The sequence below is a fragment of the Pteropus medius genome, unplaced genomic scaffold, assembly GCF_902729225.1.
Source record: "Pteropus medius unplaced genomic scaffold, Ma_sr-lr_union100, whole genome shotgun sequence".
Taxonomy (NCBI): Eukaryota; Metazoa; Chordata; class Mammalia; order Chiroptera; family Pteropodidae; genus Pteropus; species Pteropus medius.
This window is the reverse complement of record NW_024355205.1, coordinates 34,231,318-34,252,907: the sequence shown is the minus strand read 5'-3', so window position 1 is coordinate 34,252,907 and position 21,590 is coordinate 34,231,318. Positions and strand designations below refer to the sequence as shown.

Here is a 21,590-nt window from a genome sequence, read left to right as displayed (position 1 = left end):
GGGCATTTGTAGCCCAGACTCTCTCTTCTTTATCTTGTAAGCTGTGCAGAAAGCATATGCTCCCTCCTCCTCCATGCAGGAAATCTTATGGGGCAGGCACCCCAGGCTGGGAGGCCTCTTGGCCCAGCACTGCTGTAACTGGTGAGGACACTGGTCTGTAGCCAGTTCACCATCAGGAAACTCTTTAGTGAAATGGCTACACCTTCCTACTGTGCCTGTAGTAATAACTAAGGTGATGTTCTGGCTCCATCTACTGATTTCTCTATCTTATTTCTCAGCTGATGCGAAACCTGGGTAGGGAAGGATAATATTTACTAGGCCCAAAAGTTCTTCCTGACGATATTACTTGCCATGCCCTATGAAAGGGACCATATTTTTAAAACATTTCCAAGTGAAAGCTTTAGTAACCATTTTGAAATCAATCGTTTTAAAGAATTTTAATATATATAATGGCAATGAAATATGAAAAAAAAATTAACTTCAGTATTAAGGTGATTTTTTCTATTTAAGTCTTACCTGCATGGCAACAGCTTGTGTATGTGCAATATTTGTTGCTTCATCAGTACTTTCTGCATTTACTTCTGACTTGCTGGCAGAATTCCTACGGAGACCATAGCGTCTACTAGGCTCACTGTGGGCTGTATCAGCGCCACCCGTGCTGCACTGTGACTTTACTGATATTCCCACAGAGTCTTGAAGGGTCTGTGTTCCAGAGGTTACCTGGTGACCAAGGGCACGCTCGACATTTGAACGATGACCCTCGAAATACACAGTAGCACTTTTATTTGGTCTGTCACTGACTACAAAAGATGGCATCAATGGCAGTGACCTTTGCAGCTGATATTCAGAAGGGATGCTGGCCAGAGGGGTGTAAATGCTAGTGAACTGGGGCAAAGTCGGTAACACGCTGATGTACGTTGGTGGTGTCTGGGTGATGTCGAATCCAGTGAAGGGAAGATACGTGCAGTATCCTGTGACCAAGTGGGCTTGAGTCCAGTAGGTTGGTTTCATGTCCTCAGGAACTGGTTTGGGAGAATTCGAGGGGACTCGCAGGTGACAGGCACCATCACAGACTGGTTTGGGAGAATCAAGAAACACCTGTCTGGGCTTCTCATCTCTAAAAACTGATCTGGGAGAATTTTCAGATACTGGTTTCAGCTTCTCGGCTTCACAGGCTGCTTTAAGAGAATCAGCAGATACAGGTTTGGGTTTTACATCTTCAGAAGCTGGTGCTGAAGATAAACTGGACACTGGTTTGGACTTTACGTCTGGTTTAAATTCTCTAGCAGTTGGATTCAGTGGGAGCTTGACTCGTAAATACTCTCCTGTCCTTGACATTTCTTCCACTTTTGTCTTAATGTTTTTCTTCTTTCTCTTCTTCTTGAGCCGTGACGCAACTTTCTTCAATGCAATACAGTTGTCAATCACAACAAAACGAGGACATCCCAAGAGGAAGGATTTCAAACCTCCGGCTTTTTCTAGAATCTGTCGAGTTTCTTCTGGGAAGAATTCATATTCTTCAGAGAACATCTTGTTATTCATATCCAAGGGACCTTGCTCCTCCAACAACTGAGAGAAGTAACTTGGAAAAAATGTGCATTTACGTAAGCTATTATAAGTACTTGTTCATTTGAAAAAATTCATTTCTCAAAAAATTCTCCCAAAGCAGATACTATTTTACTTCCAGCTGATCTCAACACCTCCCCAAAAAACATTAATACTCATATTAAATCTGAGAAAGGATAACTACAATCGATGATACTATGAATAAAATTTTGTTTACCCTCAGAAAATCCTATAAACATTTTTTAGGAAAAAATAAAAGGAGATTCAAAAGTTATTTTATAAATTTCCATTATATAATCTATTTAAAGAGCAATGAAAACTAAATTTATTCAAGAAAAATAATAATACAATAACAAAAATGTCAAAGGAGAAAATAAAATTCCAAAAAAATCCTATTGGAATGTGCATTTAGTACATCCATTAAAATTTTTGTTTAGGAATACGCAATGCTTCAGAGGTACTGAAACTGATCACCTCTGACCAATAAACCAATAAAGTACAGGATCAAATCCACAGTAACGGGGCTGGGGATCCCTTCGTCTGCCTCCAGCTCTGAACTGGGTTTGTTCACTCCAGCTCTGGGCAATTTTCCTTCCCATTAGTGTCTCAGGCTCACAGAGGCCTCCTCTGTCATTTCAATTTGGTGTTCACTATATAACAGTGACTTAACTAGCAAAAAAGACATACCACATACCACTTAGAAGGTTTTTCAAGAGCAAAAATCTTCAAAGAAACTTTCTCAGTGAAATTAACGCTAACTAGGAAGACAAGTTATTTAGGAGGAAGATAAAAAAACTTCGTTGAAGCAAAAGAACACCACTTTCTGTGCAGACGCTGCTGCAGATAAACGCAGAGGACAATTACAAATGCTTAACCTCTATTCGAAGCAACTGATGATACTCTGAAGCATAAAGACCAAACACCACTTCTGTCAGCATTGCTACTCAGAATACTTAAAAGTCACCAAGCCATCTTTTTAAATGTTTTTTTCCATGAATATTTTCCCTTTAGAAAAACTTCTACAACTGAAACTCCCCTACAAACGTTTTGCAAGGTAACAGGTTAAACGTTTCTTTAAGATTGCCATCAAACTTCATTTTTAATGAGAATACTCTAAAAGCAAAGGGGTTGAAGAGGGTGACCCATAAAGAACTCCTTGTGGTCTTAGAAACAGCAGTCCTTGCTGGGAATTCTGGCTGACTGGTATAAATGACACCGACCCCACTATCTATCTGAAGACAGACCTTCCCAACTGGTGTGTTCAGCTGCCATTTAGTCACAGCGGCACAATTCCTGAATGGTGTGTGTGCACTTACTTTTTCTCTCCATGAGGAATACTCAAAAGAATCATTGAAAAATAAAGTCTCTCCACCTAGATGAAAATATGTAAATGTGAAACAGGAGAACTAAAGAACAGAGACCATGTGAAAGGAAGCTGGTCTCTAACTCAGCACTGAGCTTCGCAACAGCTGGAAACATGAGTGAAGATGCTGGCCCGGTGATGCCCACCAAGTGGCTAATAATTCGTGTTCCCTGAAGACTAGTAGAGGATGTAGAAAAATGCTCCCCATGCATTTTTAGGTGAAAAAGAAAATGACAAAGCTAAGTGCAGAGTAAAATCACAGTTTGTAGGATTATAATTAAAGTTTAATTAATAATTATTAAGATTCAAAATTTAATAATTAAAAATCCTTAATTATATTTGTATAATATTGGACAAAAGCTGGAAAAATACTTTTCTTTCCCAGAGTTTGGGAGCCAATAAATGCTTCCTTTATTAAAGGAAACAAGTTAAACAACTAAGATCTTTAACTGGCAGCTTCGGTGTGAAATAGTTGCAGAAACGTTAAGCTACTTACTCATACAAACTCGAACACTTTTGTTTTGGGTTAATGTCCCACAGCTTCTTATTGCGGACGACGTACTCATGAGTATGCTGTTCGTAGAGAGCTTCGAATTCTTCCACATCTTGTCGAAGGTGGTCAGGCACCACAAATGGGCCTGCGGAACTGGAATTGCGTCTGCTGATAAAAAAACAATTTTGTGAATAAGTTTTTGTGAATAACAAGGTAAAGTAAACATAAAGAGCATAACATATTACTCGGCATCACAATACTACCAGAGAATTTAATGCAGAAAAGTTATCCGTCCACAATCACAATCAAGAGATATGCACCTGGCTACTGAATGAGCACTTTTAATTAAGTAACTACTCTTGCCACCAAGTGCAAAGTTTTTCAAACTCATGGTTTAAAAAAAAACAATGCTATCTTCATTTTAACTTGTTAAAGAGAAAAATATTTTATAACTGCTATTAAACTGAAATTGACAAAAAGTACATAATAAAAAATTTTTAAAAAGAAGGTATAAAAGTTTACAGCATCTAAAAAGATGTAGAAGTTTGAGTGTGAGCTTTCTACCAGATTGCTGGGTTTAAATTCTGGCTATGCTACGTACAAGCTTTGTGTCTTGGGCATGTCGCTTGCTCCACTGTGCCTGAGTTTCCTTACCTGTGAAATGGGCATAATAATGACATTTATCTCTTAGGGTGAAAGAATGTATTAAATGAGTTTATATATGTAAAGCTCTTAGAATAGTGCTTGGTATGTAAGTGCTATCCAAGTATAGGCTATTGTTATTTTAACTTAAAAAAATTCCTCCATTTAAAGAATCTGTGAAAATGACTGTGCAATACAACTGTTATTACAACACCTTTAAGAACTATGAGAGAAAATACTAAACTTTTTTTTTATTTTAGCCCATAAAGGAATATGATATAAAAAGGTCACTGCTACTCACTAGTTTTATTTCTTCTACGTCTATTTGCTTCTTGAAAACTCAGCTTCGACAACCAGATGCTATTAAAAATCACTAATATCTAAGTTTAAATCATAACACCACATACAGCTTGCAAAACATCTTCCTCTATAGCAAATGTGCTAGTAATGATCAACAGGACATTCTCTTCATTGAATATTTTAAAGACTATTACCTAGGATTTTCCCACAGTTTCTTGCACATAGTAGATTCTCAAATCTATCAAATTAATGTCATTGGCCCTATGACTGTAATGCAGTATGTATGAATTCTTAATGTGGACAAGCCATGGTATACATTCAAACATGTTATAAAGTCACATCGCGTTGCCATTAACAGATGCACATCTTTAAATAGAAAATTAAGGAAACAAAATATAAGTTTAAAGTACATTAAAATAACACTACTAAGTTAAAATACTTGAGTTAAAAGGAAGTAAAAATTTTTAATTGTACTTACTCATGCTCTTCTCCTAGAGTGACAGTCTCACTACTAGGTGTTACTGAGGTTGTTCCAGACCCAACTAACATAGGCTGGTTTAAAAGACGGAAGAATGAAAATGATTTTTTATCTTAAAATTACCATTAAAACTGATGAACACTTATATAAATGCACACACAAACTGCCAATATATAACACTTAGTTAAAATTTCTTGTAACTAGAAACACATAATAATAAAAGTTTCAACAGCCAAACATAGGCCCGAATTAACATTTAGGTAGCTTCCAACATCTGCCAAATTTTAAATGTCACATCATTTAAGCTCTCATTTTAAATAAACTGAAAACATATACTCAAAGGTAAAATGAAAAGTTTTATTGTAATTTATAAGCTGCTCTCATCCTCCCCTAATATTTGTTCATTCTCTTCACCCTACTCCCTACTTGACCCTCTAAACACATGAGAGTCATGAAGAACCCACTGCAGGACTTAAAAAGAAAGCCTTATGACCTTGCAGAGCATGGTCTTGGGTGGGAGGGAAGAAGGGAGCCTATCAGTCCTGAGACTCTCTTACGATGATCAATATTCACCACCTTTAGTTTGAATATTTTAGATAAAAACTCCATTACTTATTGATAATAGGTATCATGTCTTATACAGAAGACGACACTAGGGCACAGAGAAGTCAAATAACTTGCCCGAAGTCATATAGATAATAAAAATTGTAACAAATAAAAAAATTTGGCAGAGAACCGAGATATAAATAAACTCGAATCTATCTGCCCGCAAGTTGCCTTAGTCACTCAGCTCTACGACCACCCAGAGTCCTACATTATGACAACGTTTTCACTCAGAAATATTTAGAAAATAAAAGTGGCAATATAGGTAAAAGTGTAGAAGACTGCCAAATATCTTTACATTAACACTCAGAAAGTCTTCTCTACAAAATGCTTCAAAATACCCCAAGATTTACTTAATTCTAATTTACATTATCCAATTATTTTAGGTAAGAATTAATACAGAAAATACTCCTTACCTTTGAATCTTTTGGCTTCTTTTTCTTCCCTTTGTTTTTTATCTTGGTAGAATTAAACTAAAAAATGGGCGGGGGGAAATCATTGGATACTGAAATAACAGCATTATGGAAGCTACTATACATTATAAAGATACCATGATGATTTTCATAGACCAATCATAAGTTGAAGTACATAAAATGCTTTACAAAAATAACACTACAGTGTTAGCCCACATGTTATGATTTGATAGAAATTAAGAAAAAGTTTAATGATATCTAATGTTATAACTAAAATTACATTATTCCAACATTTTAAATCATTTTTAATAGGGTTTATAACATTCCAAGTAATTAATCAGCCTTTTAAAGTAATTCCAGTTATGTGCTAACAGTATTTCGATGATTTTTCTTTTACTAAGGCAAACCAGACATTCTGCACGTGGTCAGACACCGGGGCACAAATAGTAACTGTGGAAGCACTTAACTTCCATAGTTAGCCAGGCAGTATTTGATAGAATGGATTAAGACAAAATTCCAAGTATAGATGACTTAATCTTAAAAATCGGCAAACGGTGTCTTTCTGTTTGAAAACTGCCACAACCTACAAAGGAAGACGACTCTGGAATTATTTAACTTAAACTCAATTTGAAACTACTCAAAACAAAGTCTCTTTGTTTTCCTTACTGCACAAAACATTAGAATTTTCATGACGATAACTTTTCATTTTTATGCCAGGAGATGACTTAAGAATTCCTTTCGAATTTCACGACTAACATTTACGGCCATTGTCTAACATAAGCCTCTGAGCTTGCTGACTGCTGCTCCAGCTCCAGGAAGATGGGTATGAACTTCCTAATGAAACAGCACACTTTACCTGAGGTCCTCCAGATTTGGTTCTGGAGTGCCACCTAGATGTAACTGCACACTGGCCTGGGTCTTCCTCTCCCTTTGGCTAACCCAATGAGAACATAACACTGACAGTGACCAAATCACTCACCGGCACATCTCCACTGTCTTGTTTCCTTAATATAGTACAGCGGCTGTCTGTAGGGAGATACAGATGGTTTGGTGAGGAAACGAAATACAATACCATTCAGTGCACTAAAACCTTAAAGAAAACCACCTCGGGCACTACCAACCCAGACCATGTTCTATGCCTTATTTGGCTTTGATACAAGTCTAGTTTAGAAACCAAGAGCGTCTACGGCCATGCCACCCTGACTACGCCTGATCCCATCTGATCTCGGAAGCTAAGCAGGGTCGGGCCTGGTTAGTATTTGGAAGGGAGACCACCTAGGAAGACCAGGTGCTGTAGGCATTTAAAAAAAAAAAGAAAGAAAGAAACCAAGGGCAAAACAGCTAACTAAATGGGGAACCAACTACAAAGAACCGCAAAATTTCAATCCACTTCAGCATAATCTGGTGCCTTCTAGGTACCAAACTCTAAAGGCGCTGGGAATACAGAGATGCATGGAATAGCCTCTGCCATCCAACAAGCCCCCCTCTGCATAGAAGACCGACAGGCCAATAGCTGTAACCCAGTGAGCTATGAGCGAAGGGCCACAATGGATACGATGGAAACTGAGCTGATGGAGCAATGGTCTTCAAGGGGAGAGGCCCAAGGAGGGATCAGGAAAGGCTTTGGGGAAGAGGGCACTTGAACAAGCAAAGCAAAGGAGTGGGACGTGGCTGGCGGAACAGCACAAGCGAAGGAGGCGGGCAAGAAAGCACAAGGCAGGTTTGGATGCAGGAAGAAGCAGGTGCTCATTCAGAGGCAGATGGCAAGAGTGATGACGAACATGGACACACGATGAGAATTTAACCTGCAGGCAAAATCAAGCGTTTCCCAAACCAAATAATTAGGGGATCAGACAGATGTTCTAAGAGTCACTAGTGGTAATACAACAGGAACATTTAGAGTGGGAGGGTCCAGAGGCCTGGAGACCAGTTTAGACCACTGTCACAGTCTAATCATGGGAGGATTACTGAGGTCCTGGCCTAGGGAAGTGGAAATAGACAGAAAAACACAGGTCCAAGATAAAGCTTATTTGGACTGCTAACAAGCTAGATATGGGGAAATAGGGAAAAGGAAGAATTGAGGGTAATTCCAGAGTTTCCTGTTTAAAAATACGATATATGACAGTGTTATTAAATGAGATAAATTTGGAAAATAAGTGGGATATAAGTGGGTTCAGCCACATTGCTCTCGAGGCGCCTCTCAGCTGTCTACAGAGAAATCACAAATGGCAACGCGCACCCAGAGTTCAGGGGTTTGGGCTCCTTATTTATAAGATAGAAGACTTTCTAAAGTTTTAAAAAATACAATCATTTCTTTCAATGAAAGGAGATAAAATTGAAAATGTCTAGGGTGAAGGTGAGAGGCAGAACTATGGAACTTAAAAGTCTGCTGGTCAGTCATTTGGCTGGTGACTTCTAACTCTACGACTGAGAGCAGAGAAATAGTCACAACTGGATGGACTGTGCATTTTAGGTTTAGAACACAAGGATCAGGGAAAATGCACAGTGGGAGGGAACTGTGTCCTTTTAAGTTGTCTTGCTGTGTGACCCAAACATGGTTTCGTAAGCTCAGTCCCAGGACAGCATTTCACTACCAGCAACAGAAAACTGATGGCAATAAATTCAGGCTACAAAGTAGCATGCCATGTCACCTCCAGTCATGAAGCACTGTCCTAGAAAAATAAAGCCATCTATATTTGAGTGTGCTCTTTCCTAAGAACTACGACAAAAGAAAAGCTTTTCAGTTCCTTATACTGCATTTGAACTTTGTGACCAGCTACAATTTTCTAAGGGGCCAGACCTTTTAATGTACACTCTAAACAAACAACATAAAATTTAAAAGTCTAGTTCCCAACAATATATAAAATAGCTTCTGATGCTGAGGAAAAGTGGGGAGCATTATCATAAGACACACATGTAGTACCACAGATAAATTTGAATTAGTCAGAATCTAAAATATTAGAATTTTGAAGTAAAATGGGACCACACAGATCACTGGCTCCAAATCCTCTCATTTTCATGACGAAGAAAGTAAGACTGCGGAGAAGCTGAGGAATGAATTACTAGCTACCTACTGTGCCACACTGGACTCTGGACTTTTACCTAAACAGGTCCCCCAATTCCCTGCAACCTGCCTCTCCAAGCCCGATGCCAACCTGTCCAACCCCACCTCCATCATAGCCCAGCTCGGAGGCCACCTCGCACCAGGCCCTCCCCTTCCTCCGTCTGAACCCACGTTTCTGGTACTCTCTTACTGAGCCCACTCCCACATTACAATCACATTTATCTTGTGCCCTTTTGTAGAGCAGAAGGTCTCTGAGGTCAGCAACTAGCATGAGCATTTCTGAATTCCTTATTAACACCTAGCATGGGCCTTGAAGCAGGAGAAACGAGGTTTTTAATGAAACGAATCGGAAAAGAAGATGGGCCACAGCCTATCTTTCCTGACTCCTGGCTCTAGGCTCTTCCCAATACCACAGATGTGCTCTCTGTTCTAGATTCCACAAACATCACCTATATCTGCAGGCCAATGTTTTGACTGCTATAAAGCAAACCATTTCTTTAAACAATTATCAATTTAATGTGCAATCTTTGCCACGACGCTGACAAAATATCATGAAAACAGTAATGGTATATAGTCAGTGTAACATACCCATCTGAGTATCTCTCCAACACTTAGCTCAATAGAGTAAAATGGTTTAATGATGACATGAAAAAAAAATCACTATTCTTAATCATTAACCTCCCCAAATATGCCAGTTGCACCATGATAATTTTCACTATTTTCTTTGTTTTTAAATGAACTAGGTCCTTCAGATATTTTTTCCCTACGATTAGATATAAACTGAAACTTGGCCCACATACCCATTATATCGAAGAATTCATCTAAAGCATTATGCAATGCTGGGAACTTGTCCCTGTGTTCTTCTAGCAGCCATATTAAACATCGCGCTTCCTTCAATGACGTTGGCTCGTAGAAATAATCAAGTTGCTTTCCTTCTATTGAGTTTAGTTTATGACCATATTTCTCATTCCAAAGAAAAGTCATGATGCTAAAATCAAGCTCTTTAAGAGATGCTCCATAACGCGAAAAAAAAGATCCTGTAGCATCTAAGCCTGTAATAAAAATAAAGTCCAAATCAGAATCATATTCAGTTTCACATCTTTGAAAGCGGTTCCCGCCCCCCACCTAAGGCTCACATCAGAGCATGTGCAGGCGAGGGGAAGGCAGCAATCACGCCCAGCACTGAAAGGTTCATTTCCCCTTTCTCTCCCTCTTTCTGCATATAAACTGATCTCTCATGTTAAATGTGAGCATGATATGACTCCACTGTATAGACTTTTTGTGAAAAATAAAATTCCAGGAATTGAAAATTACTTGTTTTTAATAAGCAAACATGAGCTTTCCACCAGGGCTTGAACTCATTTTACAACTTTAAATAGAAACTACAACTTTATATAATACGCATATGTACCTAAGCAGTTCTATCCACTCTTCCCTCCATTTCTCGTCGAGGAATCTGAGTGCTGAGCTGCGCACAATCCCAGAGGGCACAGACAGCTGGCCCCAGGGGTGCTCCGTGCCATGGCTGTGCCTAGCACTCACAGTTTACACGCTGACAACCAGCTCAGCATAACGCAGGATCTCCTAACCAACTGAACTTTCTTTTCCAAAAGTATATTGTAATCTACCTATAAAATAACCTAATAATTTTGAGTGGGGGAGAAATAGTGTGTTTAACCATACAAATCTATAGTCTTACATTTTAAAAAATCACAAACAATAGGAAAATGAAAAATGTGGGTCTACTCGGAGACCCACATTCACCCTTCCTACTAAACTGAGCCTCTGGAATTCAATGACATACCAAAGCTGTCAAGTTTCTGGATCCAGGTGGCCAACTTTGGCTCCATTTCTTTGAGCTCACTCAATACATGCAGAAATATCCGTGTTTTCACTCTATTCTTTTCCTGAATCAAGTAACGAATGACATAGTCCACTGCTTCATTTAGAAAATTTCTGCTGGAAAAACAGGTTGTATAGTCTTCTGTGCTTAAAACCTTCCAGGAAAGCAATTCTTTGAGAAGCTTGGAAGTATTCAGTACCCCAGACTTAATCTTGTCGGCATACTGCTTTATGCACTGCAGAATTCTGTCGTTCAGGAACTGGCAACTCTGAGCACTGGCTACTGTTTCTAAGGATAAATAACAGTGGTGGTTCGTTAAAGTGAGAAACAGGACTAATTTGCAAACACAAACGCAGAAAGAAATAATGTAACGTTACATAACATAAAACATGACTCGTAGATTCTTTGTTTTTATGTTCATTAAACTTAAGGCATTAAGAATACAAAAGGGGTTTTTTTTGGAGTTGAAGGGATCATTTATTCAGTTATGAATTCAACTACTTTGTGGTTTATTGTTATATTATTCATCATATCGTTGGATCCTGAATTGCAGACCTGTGGACTCGGACTCACCAGCTGCAAGCTGGAAAACATCTCAGCTCATCTTCCCACCCAGACTTCTCCCTAATGGATGCCCATTTAGCCCCCTGAAGCATGCAAAATTAAAAGACAAACATTCGCTGAAAACTTTTTCAGTGGGAAAGATCATTTTGACTGATTTGTGAACCATTCACGGAATACTAGATGAAAAATCAAGACAGCAGGTGAAAATACCTCATTTTAGAGACAGCCACCCTAGTAGAAAATGAGAATAACTTATTTCAAGTCAAAACTGAAAGTAAACATAGGACCAACATGGCCACAGAAACAGAGACATCACCAACAAAACGGTCCCATGTGGATCAGGGAGTGATGACAAGTTGATCATAAAACAAAAGGCTGGACTGGGAAACCTCCCTGGTGCCTTTTATGAATCGCTTCTTTATCTGAACTATGCATTATTTCACATAATTAACAGCTAATTTACAGTTTACCATTTTAGAAGTTAAATCCACTTAGTGGAGTTGACAGAGCACTATCAAACATAATATGCTGGATCTTATTCTCACCTTCTGTTAGAGGTGAGGCTGCGTACAGAGTCGACCCCAGGTCAGCAGCTGGTGGTGTTCTGAATCCACCCCTCCTCTCTGCACTGCTTCCTAAATCAGTGCTCTTTACACCACCCCTCCCCATTTCGGAGTAATAGAAGCCGGTGGTAGTATTAAGTAAAGTATCAACTGATATCTAAATTTCAATTCGGTTACAACTAACATAAGGCCCAATAAGAAGAATATTTATGTTTATAGTATCAAGCGAGCGCACATCATTCTTATCGTGCGCCCTGGACTCTGGCATACCTTTCTGCTCTTCGATTTTGGGTGGATTACTTTCCCTTAAATCCTCCTCCATTCTTTCTTGTGCTAATTTTTTTGCTTCTTTCTTTTGGATCTTTCTCTTCAATTTTTTGTCTTCTTTCAGTTTCAGCTTCTCTAGACTGATAAACATTTATAGTTAGTGATAACTCACTTCTGTCATAAATTCAACTATTTTCCTTGGCTTGCTAGAGAAACTATTCTCCTAACAATAAGTTAGAAGTATTCCCTTTCAGTTAGAACTTAGCCTGCATCTTCTGTTCAATAAAACTGTTGATACATGTGATCAATTTAGTCAAACGAAGGATATTTGTTTCATGAAAACACAAACCTCAATGACTAAATGACTTTTAAGTATAAAGATGGCATATATAGATTGTATAGATGTGATTTCCATGTTAATAAGTTACTGCTCAGGGAAAATATAAATAATAAAAATTACTCTGCAAGATAATACATGTAAACACTCATTTCAAATACAGGATTCCACAGTAAAATATTATTTTCACATCCCAATGATGGCCCACAACACTGCAGTTTGGTTGATATGACTACAGTAAATTCTCTTCCACAAATAATTCTGTTCGTCTTTTCTTTTGCTTTTTCTTGGTCACCAATGATGAAAAAAATCAATTCTTAGAAAACAAGTGGCAAGACCAAAGAGAAAAGAAAATAGAACTAAAATTATTTGATCTAAACAAGAGGATACAAAGAAGTACATTATTTCAGTGAGAAATGTCACTGGTTCAAAATGTCCGCTGAAGAGAGATAAAAAGTAAATAGGTTTTTTGAAATTGAACAGCTAAGAGGTAAGTATACAATTTTTAATTTAACTGCCACATGTATTAATCAAATGTCATTTCACAGCATCAAATGTCATAATTCTACATACAAATTCAACCACTAAATAATGCTTCCGATTCACATTTTCAGTACTTAACCACTCCAGGCTAGCTCTCCTTACATTTTATGTATCCATAAAAATAATTTAAAAACCACTTATTTGGATAGATGTGCACAGCCCATTTAAAAAACAGCGTAATTTAGAAATTTGCATTTAATTATATTCTGAGACATCATTAAGCTACTGACTGTTAAAAATCTTACCTAGAACATTTCTGTTTCAGAATAGGTCTTGGAGGAAGAACCTTTTCTTTTGTGATCTTGTGTTCAAACTTTAAATAAAACAAAGACATCCAAAATTTGTCTCATACTCCAATGACATAAAGCACAAAACAAGGAACAAGCATTTCAGAAGCATAATGTTCAATTTAATACGGAAAAGTAATGTTCTGAGCCAGAAAAAAGAGCCTGGAAAACTTTAGCAAACAATTTACTGGAAAGAGGAATGAGTAGACACACTTTAGCAAGAAATTTTTTTAAAAACTAAGAGTAAGTGGAGATCAAAATAAACTATATCATTATAGAAACTCTCTCCTGCCACTCCCACATAATGAAGTTACAGGTGACCCCTAAGACAGCCTTCCCCCTCTCCCTAAGGACTCCCACCTTCAGTACTCAAAAAGTTTACCGGGGTTTAAGAAAAGAGGTTATCAAAAAGAGTGACAACAGTAAAACTAAAATGTAAAAAGCCTCCTATTCTCGTTAAGAAATAAAATAATGCGAAACTCTTTTGTTGCAAAGAAGCATTCTCATATCCTAGTATTTCCTCTATTTTCTTAAAAAGTAACTATTTCCTGGAAAAGATCCAAATTGCACAACTTTCATAAATTTTAATTGTGTTTTAATAGGTGTAAGCATTCTGGTCATCAGTTTAGTAAGATTTCCCCTGAATTAGATACTTACTTCACATTTAACTTGACCACCACTGCTGAAGATGATAATCTTAGAAATGATACCTTCACAGTCTGGGGTAAGACAAATTCCTTGTAGAAAATCCTATTCAATTAAAAAAAAAAGTGCTATAGCACAGAATAAATCTGTACATGTATACCATTTTAACCATCAGAAACAGTGAAAATATGGTTAAACACCTCCTTCAGGAGGCAATGAAAGTTCTGTCCTTTGCCATGTGATTCTCAGGGCCTCCCTGCAAGACTACACCGCTGACCACACGACTTGCTCTGGTCAAAGCAAGGAGGGCCGACACGACATACATCGTGTCCAAGAAAAAGCGTTCAGAAACACTGACTGGACTGGCCACTGATCTTCACCCTCTGCCACAAGAACACATCCCAGGCACTCTCGACTCAGACACAAAGAACGTTGCCACACGGACCAGAGCTGCTAAAGCCCCACACTGGCCAGCAGGACTTCAGCACGAACAATGTAAGCAAGATGAACGTTTGTTATTTTGAGTCATGAGATATTTGGGTTTTGTGTTACTTCAGTATATCCCTGTGAAAGCTAATGTACAGAGGGTATGTCAATCCAGGAAATGGCTAAGACCACTCAGGGAGCATGTGCAGCAGGAGATAACGCCATCGTGGTAAGACGAAGACACAGCAGAAGTGGCCCGACAGCAATAGTTATTTGCTCATATCATGTATCTCTAGTTAACTATATAATGTCTAAAATGTGAAGATTTATTTCTACCAAACTTGAATAACTCCTATTGCTAACACTCATCTAGCACAAGCATCTTCATTTTTTCCCCAATAAACAGGGGTTTACATGAGGTCATGCAGTGTAGAAAAAGGTTTTTGTTTTTTAAGTACATAGCTTACATGAATCAGAAACAAATTCTATGAACACAAATAAGATTTTCAAACTGTGCCTTCTCTCAAAGTATACCTAGCTAATGATAATTAACATCATTACCCTGCTAATTAAGAGAAACCCTAATGGGAAGTGGTAGCATAAAATTTAAGTTGATTCTCCTTAGTACAAATTATCTCATCAAATTTTGGTAGGAAATAAAAAATATGAAACCTCAATTTTACATCATAACTTTAAATGAAAGATCCTTGAAGGACTAAAATCATCAGTACATAATATAAGACCTATATTTTAAAATGAAACATTAAAATTTTTATGCTCGAGCCTAACATTCCCAGTGTGAAGGCTGGGTAAACAATTTGCTGAAGATCTTCGTGGTTATTTATACATCTATTAAAAACAAAACTATTTTCTGCTTTATCACTAAAGTTTTAATTAAAACTTTCTGATTACGTCTACAATGCAAAGGAAGGAATTTATATTCGACATTCTCTTAAGATTCTCAAGGGAAAAAATCAATGTACAATAAACCAATTAAAAAATCCAGATAATCTTATTAGTCTTACCTTGTCAATTTTATCGTTAAAGGTTGTTGTTTTTAACTTCTTCCAACAGTTCATGTGAAACTCTATCCTGCAGTACTGGCAACAGCTGATTCGTATAAAACCCTGAGGGTTTAAAATTTTCTTTAATTCACATTTTAAAGGTTTCTTCTGTCTCTGTCTCTCACTCAATCACTCACAATGCACATCGAGATAAAAAGAGCCGTTTACATTCACCTTGCAGACATAACTAGACACCACATTCCTCATGGGGGCATCCAAACTTCCGTACCCCAGAATGCCTAGTGCCAGAGATACAGAGCTTGACTGACATGTTTATAAAATGTTTGATACATTGTAAAGGATAGTGAAGCTTGCAGCTTACAGCTGCGCTATCCTTTACAATGTATCAAACATTTTATAAACACTATTTCATCTGTTTACTAACCAAGGATAGTGCCACAGTGGGCAGCTCTCAGCTTCCTGAATTAACTTATTCACTCAATTAAGTGCCAGACTTGGTCTCAAACTTAGGTCTCTGGGTGCTAATTCAGTGATCCTGTGGCCTTTAGATTCTTGGACTCAAATTTCATGAGATTAGAATTATAATAAATCTGAGGTAACAATCTCATTTTGTCTCCTGTGCTTCTAAGGAAGAGGCAGTTAGATAACACAGTGACTAGAAAGAGAAAATGGATTAGCCAGTCTGCCTTGCCAGGCCACCACCCTGCCCATAGTTCTGATTTCAGTGGCCCTGGGTGCCCATGTGAGATGGTGAAGACCTAAAAAGAGGTCCAAGATAAGGGGTGGACAACAAGACATAAACCTGCTAGTAAGCCAAAGAACTTGGGTGCCTCCAGTTACAAAATTTGTTCTGAATTCATTTTAATGCACAATCATACAAGTTAACGTCCTAGTGTATGTTTGTCATTTACCTTAAAGTCTGGATCTGTTATGTAGATCTGGATTTTGGAATATCCATGGCACTTCTGATAGCAACAAATGGCATCTGGCACTGGAGGGAACCGGCATTCTTCAATAAATTTCTCTAACAGCATCTAAAACAAAAATAAAAAGGATACTGCTACTTCACTAATTCATCAACAAAAATCACCTCTTGCCATCGAAATATTTTTGGCATAGGAATAACCTAAATTTTTTCATCCAAGAACTACATGCCACTTTAAAATTTTTTACTTCTAGAAAGAGTCTGATATAGACACGTCAAAAGAGAATGATGGGGGGAAAAAAGAATTGAAGAAAAAAATTCGGAATTTCAAAGTTAGAATCAAAATCTTATCCTAAATTGTCAAACCTCATACAACACATAGCTCTTAGAAATCTCCTTTAAGCATTCAGAGGGAGTCAAATATGGTAGAATAACGCTTAGGACTCTTCTATTCCCCTTCCTGATGTCATTTCACCTAGGATCCTACCCCTCTAGTTCATCTACCTCCCTGAATCCCCGCCACCTGTGCTTGTTCATTCCCTGAAGAATTATCCCACTGCCACTGAAGCCAAGAGACTCAAGCCATGCTTCCAGTGTGGCTTTCATTACCAATAGTTCCTATGTCACCATCTCAATCTAGTATAGAGAGAGACAAATCCAATGATCCCTGTGTTTTGTGCTTTATTTTTTTATGCCAGCTTTGAGTAAGATGTAATTCACATACCATACAATTCACATTTAAAGTGTATAGTTCAATAGTTTCACATTCACAAGGTTGTACAACCACTACAATTTAAATTTAAAATATTTTCATCACCCAACAAGAAAACACACCCATCAGCATTCCCATTTTCCCCCTAAGCCCTTAAGACCACAAACCCACTTTCTGTCTCTATACATAGATTTGCCTATTCTGAACATTTCATCTAAATGCAATCATACAGCATGTGCTTTTTGTGTCTGGCTTTACTTAGCATGTTTTCAAGGTTCATCCATGTTGTAACACCTATCAGTACTTCATTCCTTTTTATGGCTAATGATATTCAATTGTATAAATTGTATTTAGCCATTCATCAGCCGACGGACACTTTTTGTCTATTATGATGCTGCTATGTACATTCATGTACAGGTTTTTTGAGAACATGTGTTTTCTTCTCTCTCTACCCCCCATATATATATATCCACGAGTGGAACTGCTGGTCATCTCATTCTTTAACCTACTTTGCAACTGCCAGACTGTTTTCCAAAGCAGCTGCACTACTTCACATGCCCACCACCGGTGTTCACGAGTTCAGATCTCCCCACAGCCTTGTCAACACCTCTTAAAATTATATAACCATTCTAATGGGTATAAAGTACTATCTCATTATGGTTTTAACCTGCATTTCTCTGACACCTAATGGTGTTTAACACCTTTCACATGCTCAGTGGCTATCTGTGTAACTTCTTGGCTATAGCCTTTGGCCACTTTTTAATTAGATTAGCTGTCTTATTGAGTTGTAAGAGTTGACCCCTGTGCTTTCTAAAGCTTTGGTCAAAAAAGCAAGTTGAGCACATGTCAGGGTTCACCACAAGTAAAAGCACCTCACATATAATTTAGCCTTTCCAACACTAGCAAAGCATCCTACACTTCTGGATATAAGACTAAGTTTAAACTTTCTTAGTTTTCAAGTACCATTCCAATAACTACAGTAAGTCTGACGAAACAACAATGCTATCTATACCCTTCTCTAAGCCCGACCAGTAGAGCATACTGCTCAATAATACACACTTTGACAGCAGAATGCCTAAATTCAAGTCCTAGCTCCACTGTCTCCTAGCTGTTTAACCCTGAGCTCATCACTTATTCTCTCTAAACTTAATTTTCCTCATCTGTAAAATGGAATAATCATAGTACTCATCCTGCAGGGCTGCTGTAAGTATTAAAGGTAATGAAATATGGAAGGTGTGTGACCGGCACATAAGAACCATTTAAGAGATGTTAGTGATTCTCACTCGCCTTTAAAGGGGAAGTGCATGTGGGGAGCTAAACACAGAAAAGGGCTTTTATAGTTAGCAAGAAGCGCTCTGCAGAAATAAATGGGTACCTTTATTTTCCCTGGCTGAGTCTCGTCAATAACCACATTACTTGTGGGCCAAGTTAACACTCCAGGAAGACGACAGATCAAGGTTCTTGCTTTCTCAAAGTGATTAAGAGCTTCTAGAAATCTAGTCAAAATTATTAAGAAATAAAGTATTAAAGATGTAACATGAATTTTCATTCCCCACAACAGAAATCAGAGATTTTAAACTTACTAGCACAAATATTTGATAAATCACTGCATAAAAATAGTCACTGTAACCTATATTTTCTTTAAAAAACCATAACATTTTTGTTTGTTTATTAAAAGTAACATATATTAAACACAAATCTGCTTGAACAGTGGCTGTAGTCCTTTTAAAGTTGTAATTTATTTTTTAAAGTTTCCAACAATTAAAACAGAAAATCGAACAACTCAGTTGTTCCATTTTTGTTTCATTTACTAAGCTAATTAGCTTCTTGTAGAGAAATGGCAACCCTCCACTTCAACTAATTAACCATAAATAGGGAAATTCTTTTATTTAAAACTTGATTCTATTAGGATATCTATAGTAAAAATCACCCTGCTGAAAAAATTTTAAAGAGATCGTGGATTCTGGATATCTTTAACCATAAAGCTAGTGAATTATTTTGACAGAATGAATGTGTATGTAAATTGTTTTAACTATAAATATGAAATGCTTTAACCTAATTTATGGGTTTTTTAAAATTTATGGTTGTAAAAAAATGCCAATATATTCCCACAGTCCATTCAACAAAAGAATACTGAAATACTAGATTATAAAGTTAACTATGTCCTTATTCTCTTCAGACTAGAGAAAAGGGTTTTTCCTGCTTTCTCCAATCTTGAAATGATTTCCCAATTTAAGAACATATTTTTGCCTGTGGTGCTACACTACCATCCCCCAGATAGTTAGTTATAAGAAGGCTTTTAAACTTGAAACTGCACATTACAATGGCAAAAAAACAGAACATTAGACATTGAACCTCACACCTTAATATACTGAAATTAAAATTTAAATGCCTTTCAATATGGCAAAGATTTTTTCATTTACCACAATCACAATGGTTTTACACATCTATGTTATTTTTCTAGACCTTGTGCATATCTGCATGTGACCATGGCATTAAAAGGTATGCTCTGGACAATTTATGCTAAACTTTGAAGTTAATTTCATTTGCTATTGCTATACAGATGACTGCTCAATCCTTACTCCTAGCTCTACCTGATTCATATTATAGTTTAGCCTGGCCTGACTGTAACTCCAGGAAGTAAAAGAACTTTTTTAATCTTTAAAAATCTATAAAGAAAGTTCCAGGCACACTCTAAGATTGGGATCTCAAGAGTACCAACCATTTGATAAAATTTCCCCTAAAAAGTCAGATGAAAACTTAAGGATAATTAAAAGTTATGAATGATATTCAACCATTCGACAATTATTTCTCTATAAAGCAATCAAACACACCTACCATCATATTGGGTACAAGTGACAGGAATAGAGAGGTCTTTTTCTTTTAGAAGCTCAAGGCATAATCCTGTCCCCTAAGGGTCATATAGCAATTCAGGGAGAAGACATGAAATACTTAGGGAACAGGTACATAGTAAACTTTGAATAAGGATTCCAACTATAATTCAAATTCAGAGAAGATTTTTATTCCTAACTCATGACATCTTTGAACACATACATACCTTGTATTAAACCTATCTTCATACAGGTATTTTGGGGAAATAGGCATTTAACCAAAAAAATTATATAATCAAACTTGTAAAAGCATTAACTTATATCAATTCAGTCACCATTTATAAATGATATATACAAAAATATAAAATAGAACATCTCGTGTCAAATTACTCTATTACTGAATTTCTTATTAGATTCAAAATTAGAAAGCATTAGGAACTGAAGTGATTGCCCTTACTTTAGTATTATAAAGGCCAGTCCTCAAAGTAAACACAACTATAAGAGTATGCCACAGAAGATATCAAAATAATTCCAGAAAATGGATCATCATGAAATTAGACTCTGGATGAGTCACTCGCCTGGAGCATAAAGTAGTGTGGTTTCTACCAACCTGTTTTTTTTCAAGTACACTTTTCCAATTCCGCAGTAGGCCAAGCAATCGAGCCCCTCATTGGGGTAGTATTCAATCATCCTCTTAAACTGGTTTTCGGCTTCCGATAATTCCTTTAATAGCAGTAAGAACAATGATCACTTACACGCAAAAGAAATACTAGAAGAGATTTTACCTGAAGGTTCTTTTTGTGTCATGTTAAAAACAACTATTTGTCCAAAATTTCTATGGCAAAATTACACCTATTGCATTTCATTTTCTTAGCAATTGTGTATTTTTTTTTTACCATGTGGATACTCACCACCAAAGTGATCCAGTTCCAGAATGAAAAGCTGACCCTGAACACTTCATCCAACTAACCAAATGAGCATTTACTAACACACGCAGAGGGCCCAGGGTGCTCGCTAGCATTAAACGGTGTGACTTCATGGCAGAAAAACTGACTTGGATGCAAACACGCCATAACAGATATCCTAGTGAGGGCTGCCCCGCTGGGAGCATAGGCACACTGCAGTAATGCTGCCATATGTTCCTTGGCATAAAACAAATGTTCTATCTTAAAAATAGCTCATTAGTAATAGCTTCACAGAGCTTAGCGTACATTCTTTTGAATATTCTCAACTGTGGAAACCTCTGTGCTTTCAATGAATTTTGTTTTGGAAAAAATTACTAAGGACACCTAGCTCTCCACAACACTAGTAACTCCACTGTGGGTGAAAACAGAGATGTCAGTATAAAATGGAGGAGCTCTGCGGCTGGCTCCGAAGACGGCCTTCCAAAACTATTTTAAGCAAGCGCTGTACTGGAGTGAACACATCGCTTCCCGCTGGGGAGGTACTCTGAATGACAAAATTCTCTCAAAGGCCCAAGTGCTATCATACTGGTTTGTTTTTTAATCGGTCTCACTACTTCAAAGTAAACCACAAATGTAATAAACTACCTTTTCAATTCCGATAAAACAAAAGATATTTATCATTACTCTACTGAGAATAAAAGAATTGAGATCACGAAGTCCTGTCTCCAACAATCTATTAGCAAACAGACAGGCCTTCATGGGAGACATGCACCTGCCACATCATGAACAAGGAAA

General features: G+C 37.4%; 1 protein-coding gene and 1 non-coding gene across 20 annotated transcripts in view; one reads left to right on the top strand and one right to left on the bottom strand.

The window, feature by feature from the left end:
* Nucleotides 1–21,590, bottom strand: part of TTC3 (tetratricopeptide repeat domain 3) — a 102,021-nt gene that overhangs the window by 33,586 nt on the left and 46,845 nt on the right. For 17 of the 19 annotated variants that reach the window (XM_039857731.1, XM_039857739.1, XM_039857737.1 and 14 more), the window contains 14 exons: nucleotides 20,501–20,613; nucleotides 18,435–18,555; nucleotides 16,334–16,456; nucleotides 15,423–15,524; nucleotides 13,984–14,076; nucleotides 13,285–13,352; nucleotides 12,163–12,299; nucleotides 10,727–11,053; nucleotides 9,723–9,974; nucleotides 6,838–6,884; nucleotides 5,862–5,918; nucleotides 4,843–4,916; nucleotides 3,426–3,590; nucleotides 517–1,582 (listed from right to left, as the gene is read on the bottom strand). In XM_039857731.1, the coding sequence (XP_039713665.1) occupies nucleotides 517–1,582; nucleotides 3,426–3,590; nucleotides 4,843–4,916; nucleotides 5,862–5,918; nucleotides 6,838–6,884; nucleotides 9,723–9,974; nucleotides 10,727–11,053; nucleotides 12,163–12,299; nucleotides 13,285–13,352; nucleotides 13,984–14,076; nucleotides 15,423–15,524; nucleotides 16,334–16,456; nucleotides 18,435–18,555; nucleotides 20,501–20,613 (2,745 nt within the window). The remainder of the gene's footprint in view (nucleotides 1–516; nucleotides 1,583–3,425; nucleotides 3,591–4,842; nucleotides 4,917–5,861; nucleotides 5,919–6,837; nucleotides 6,885–9,722; nucleotides 9,975–10,726; nucleotides 11,054–12,162; nucleotides 12,300–13,284; nucleotides 13,353–13,983; nucleotides 14,077–15,422; nucleotides 15,525–16,333; nucleotides 16,457–18,434; nucleotides 18,556–20,500; nucleotides 20,614–21,590) is intronic. The other 2 variants (XM_039857727.1, XM_039857729.1) reach the window with 1 other exon arrangement.
* Nucleotides 7,040–7,158, top strand: LOC120599228 (5S ribosomal RNA). The gene has a single exon (XR_005651835.1). It is a non-coding gene; the product is annotated as a 5S ribosomal RNA (ribosomal RNA).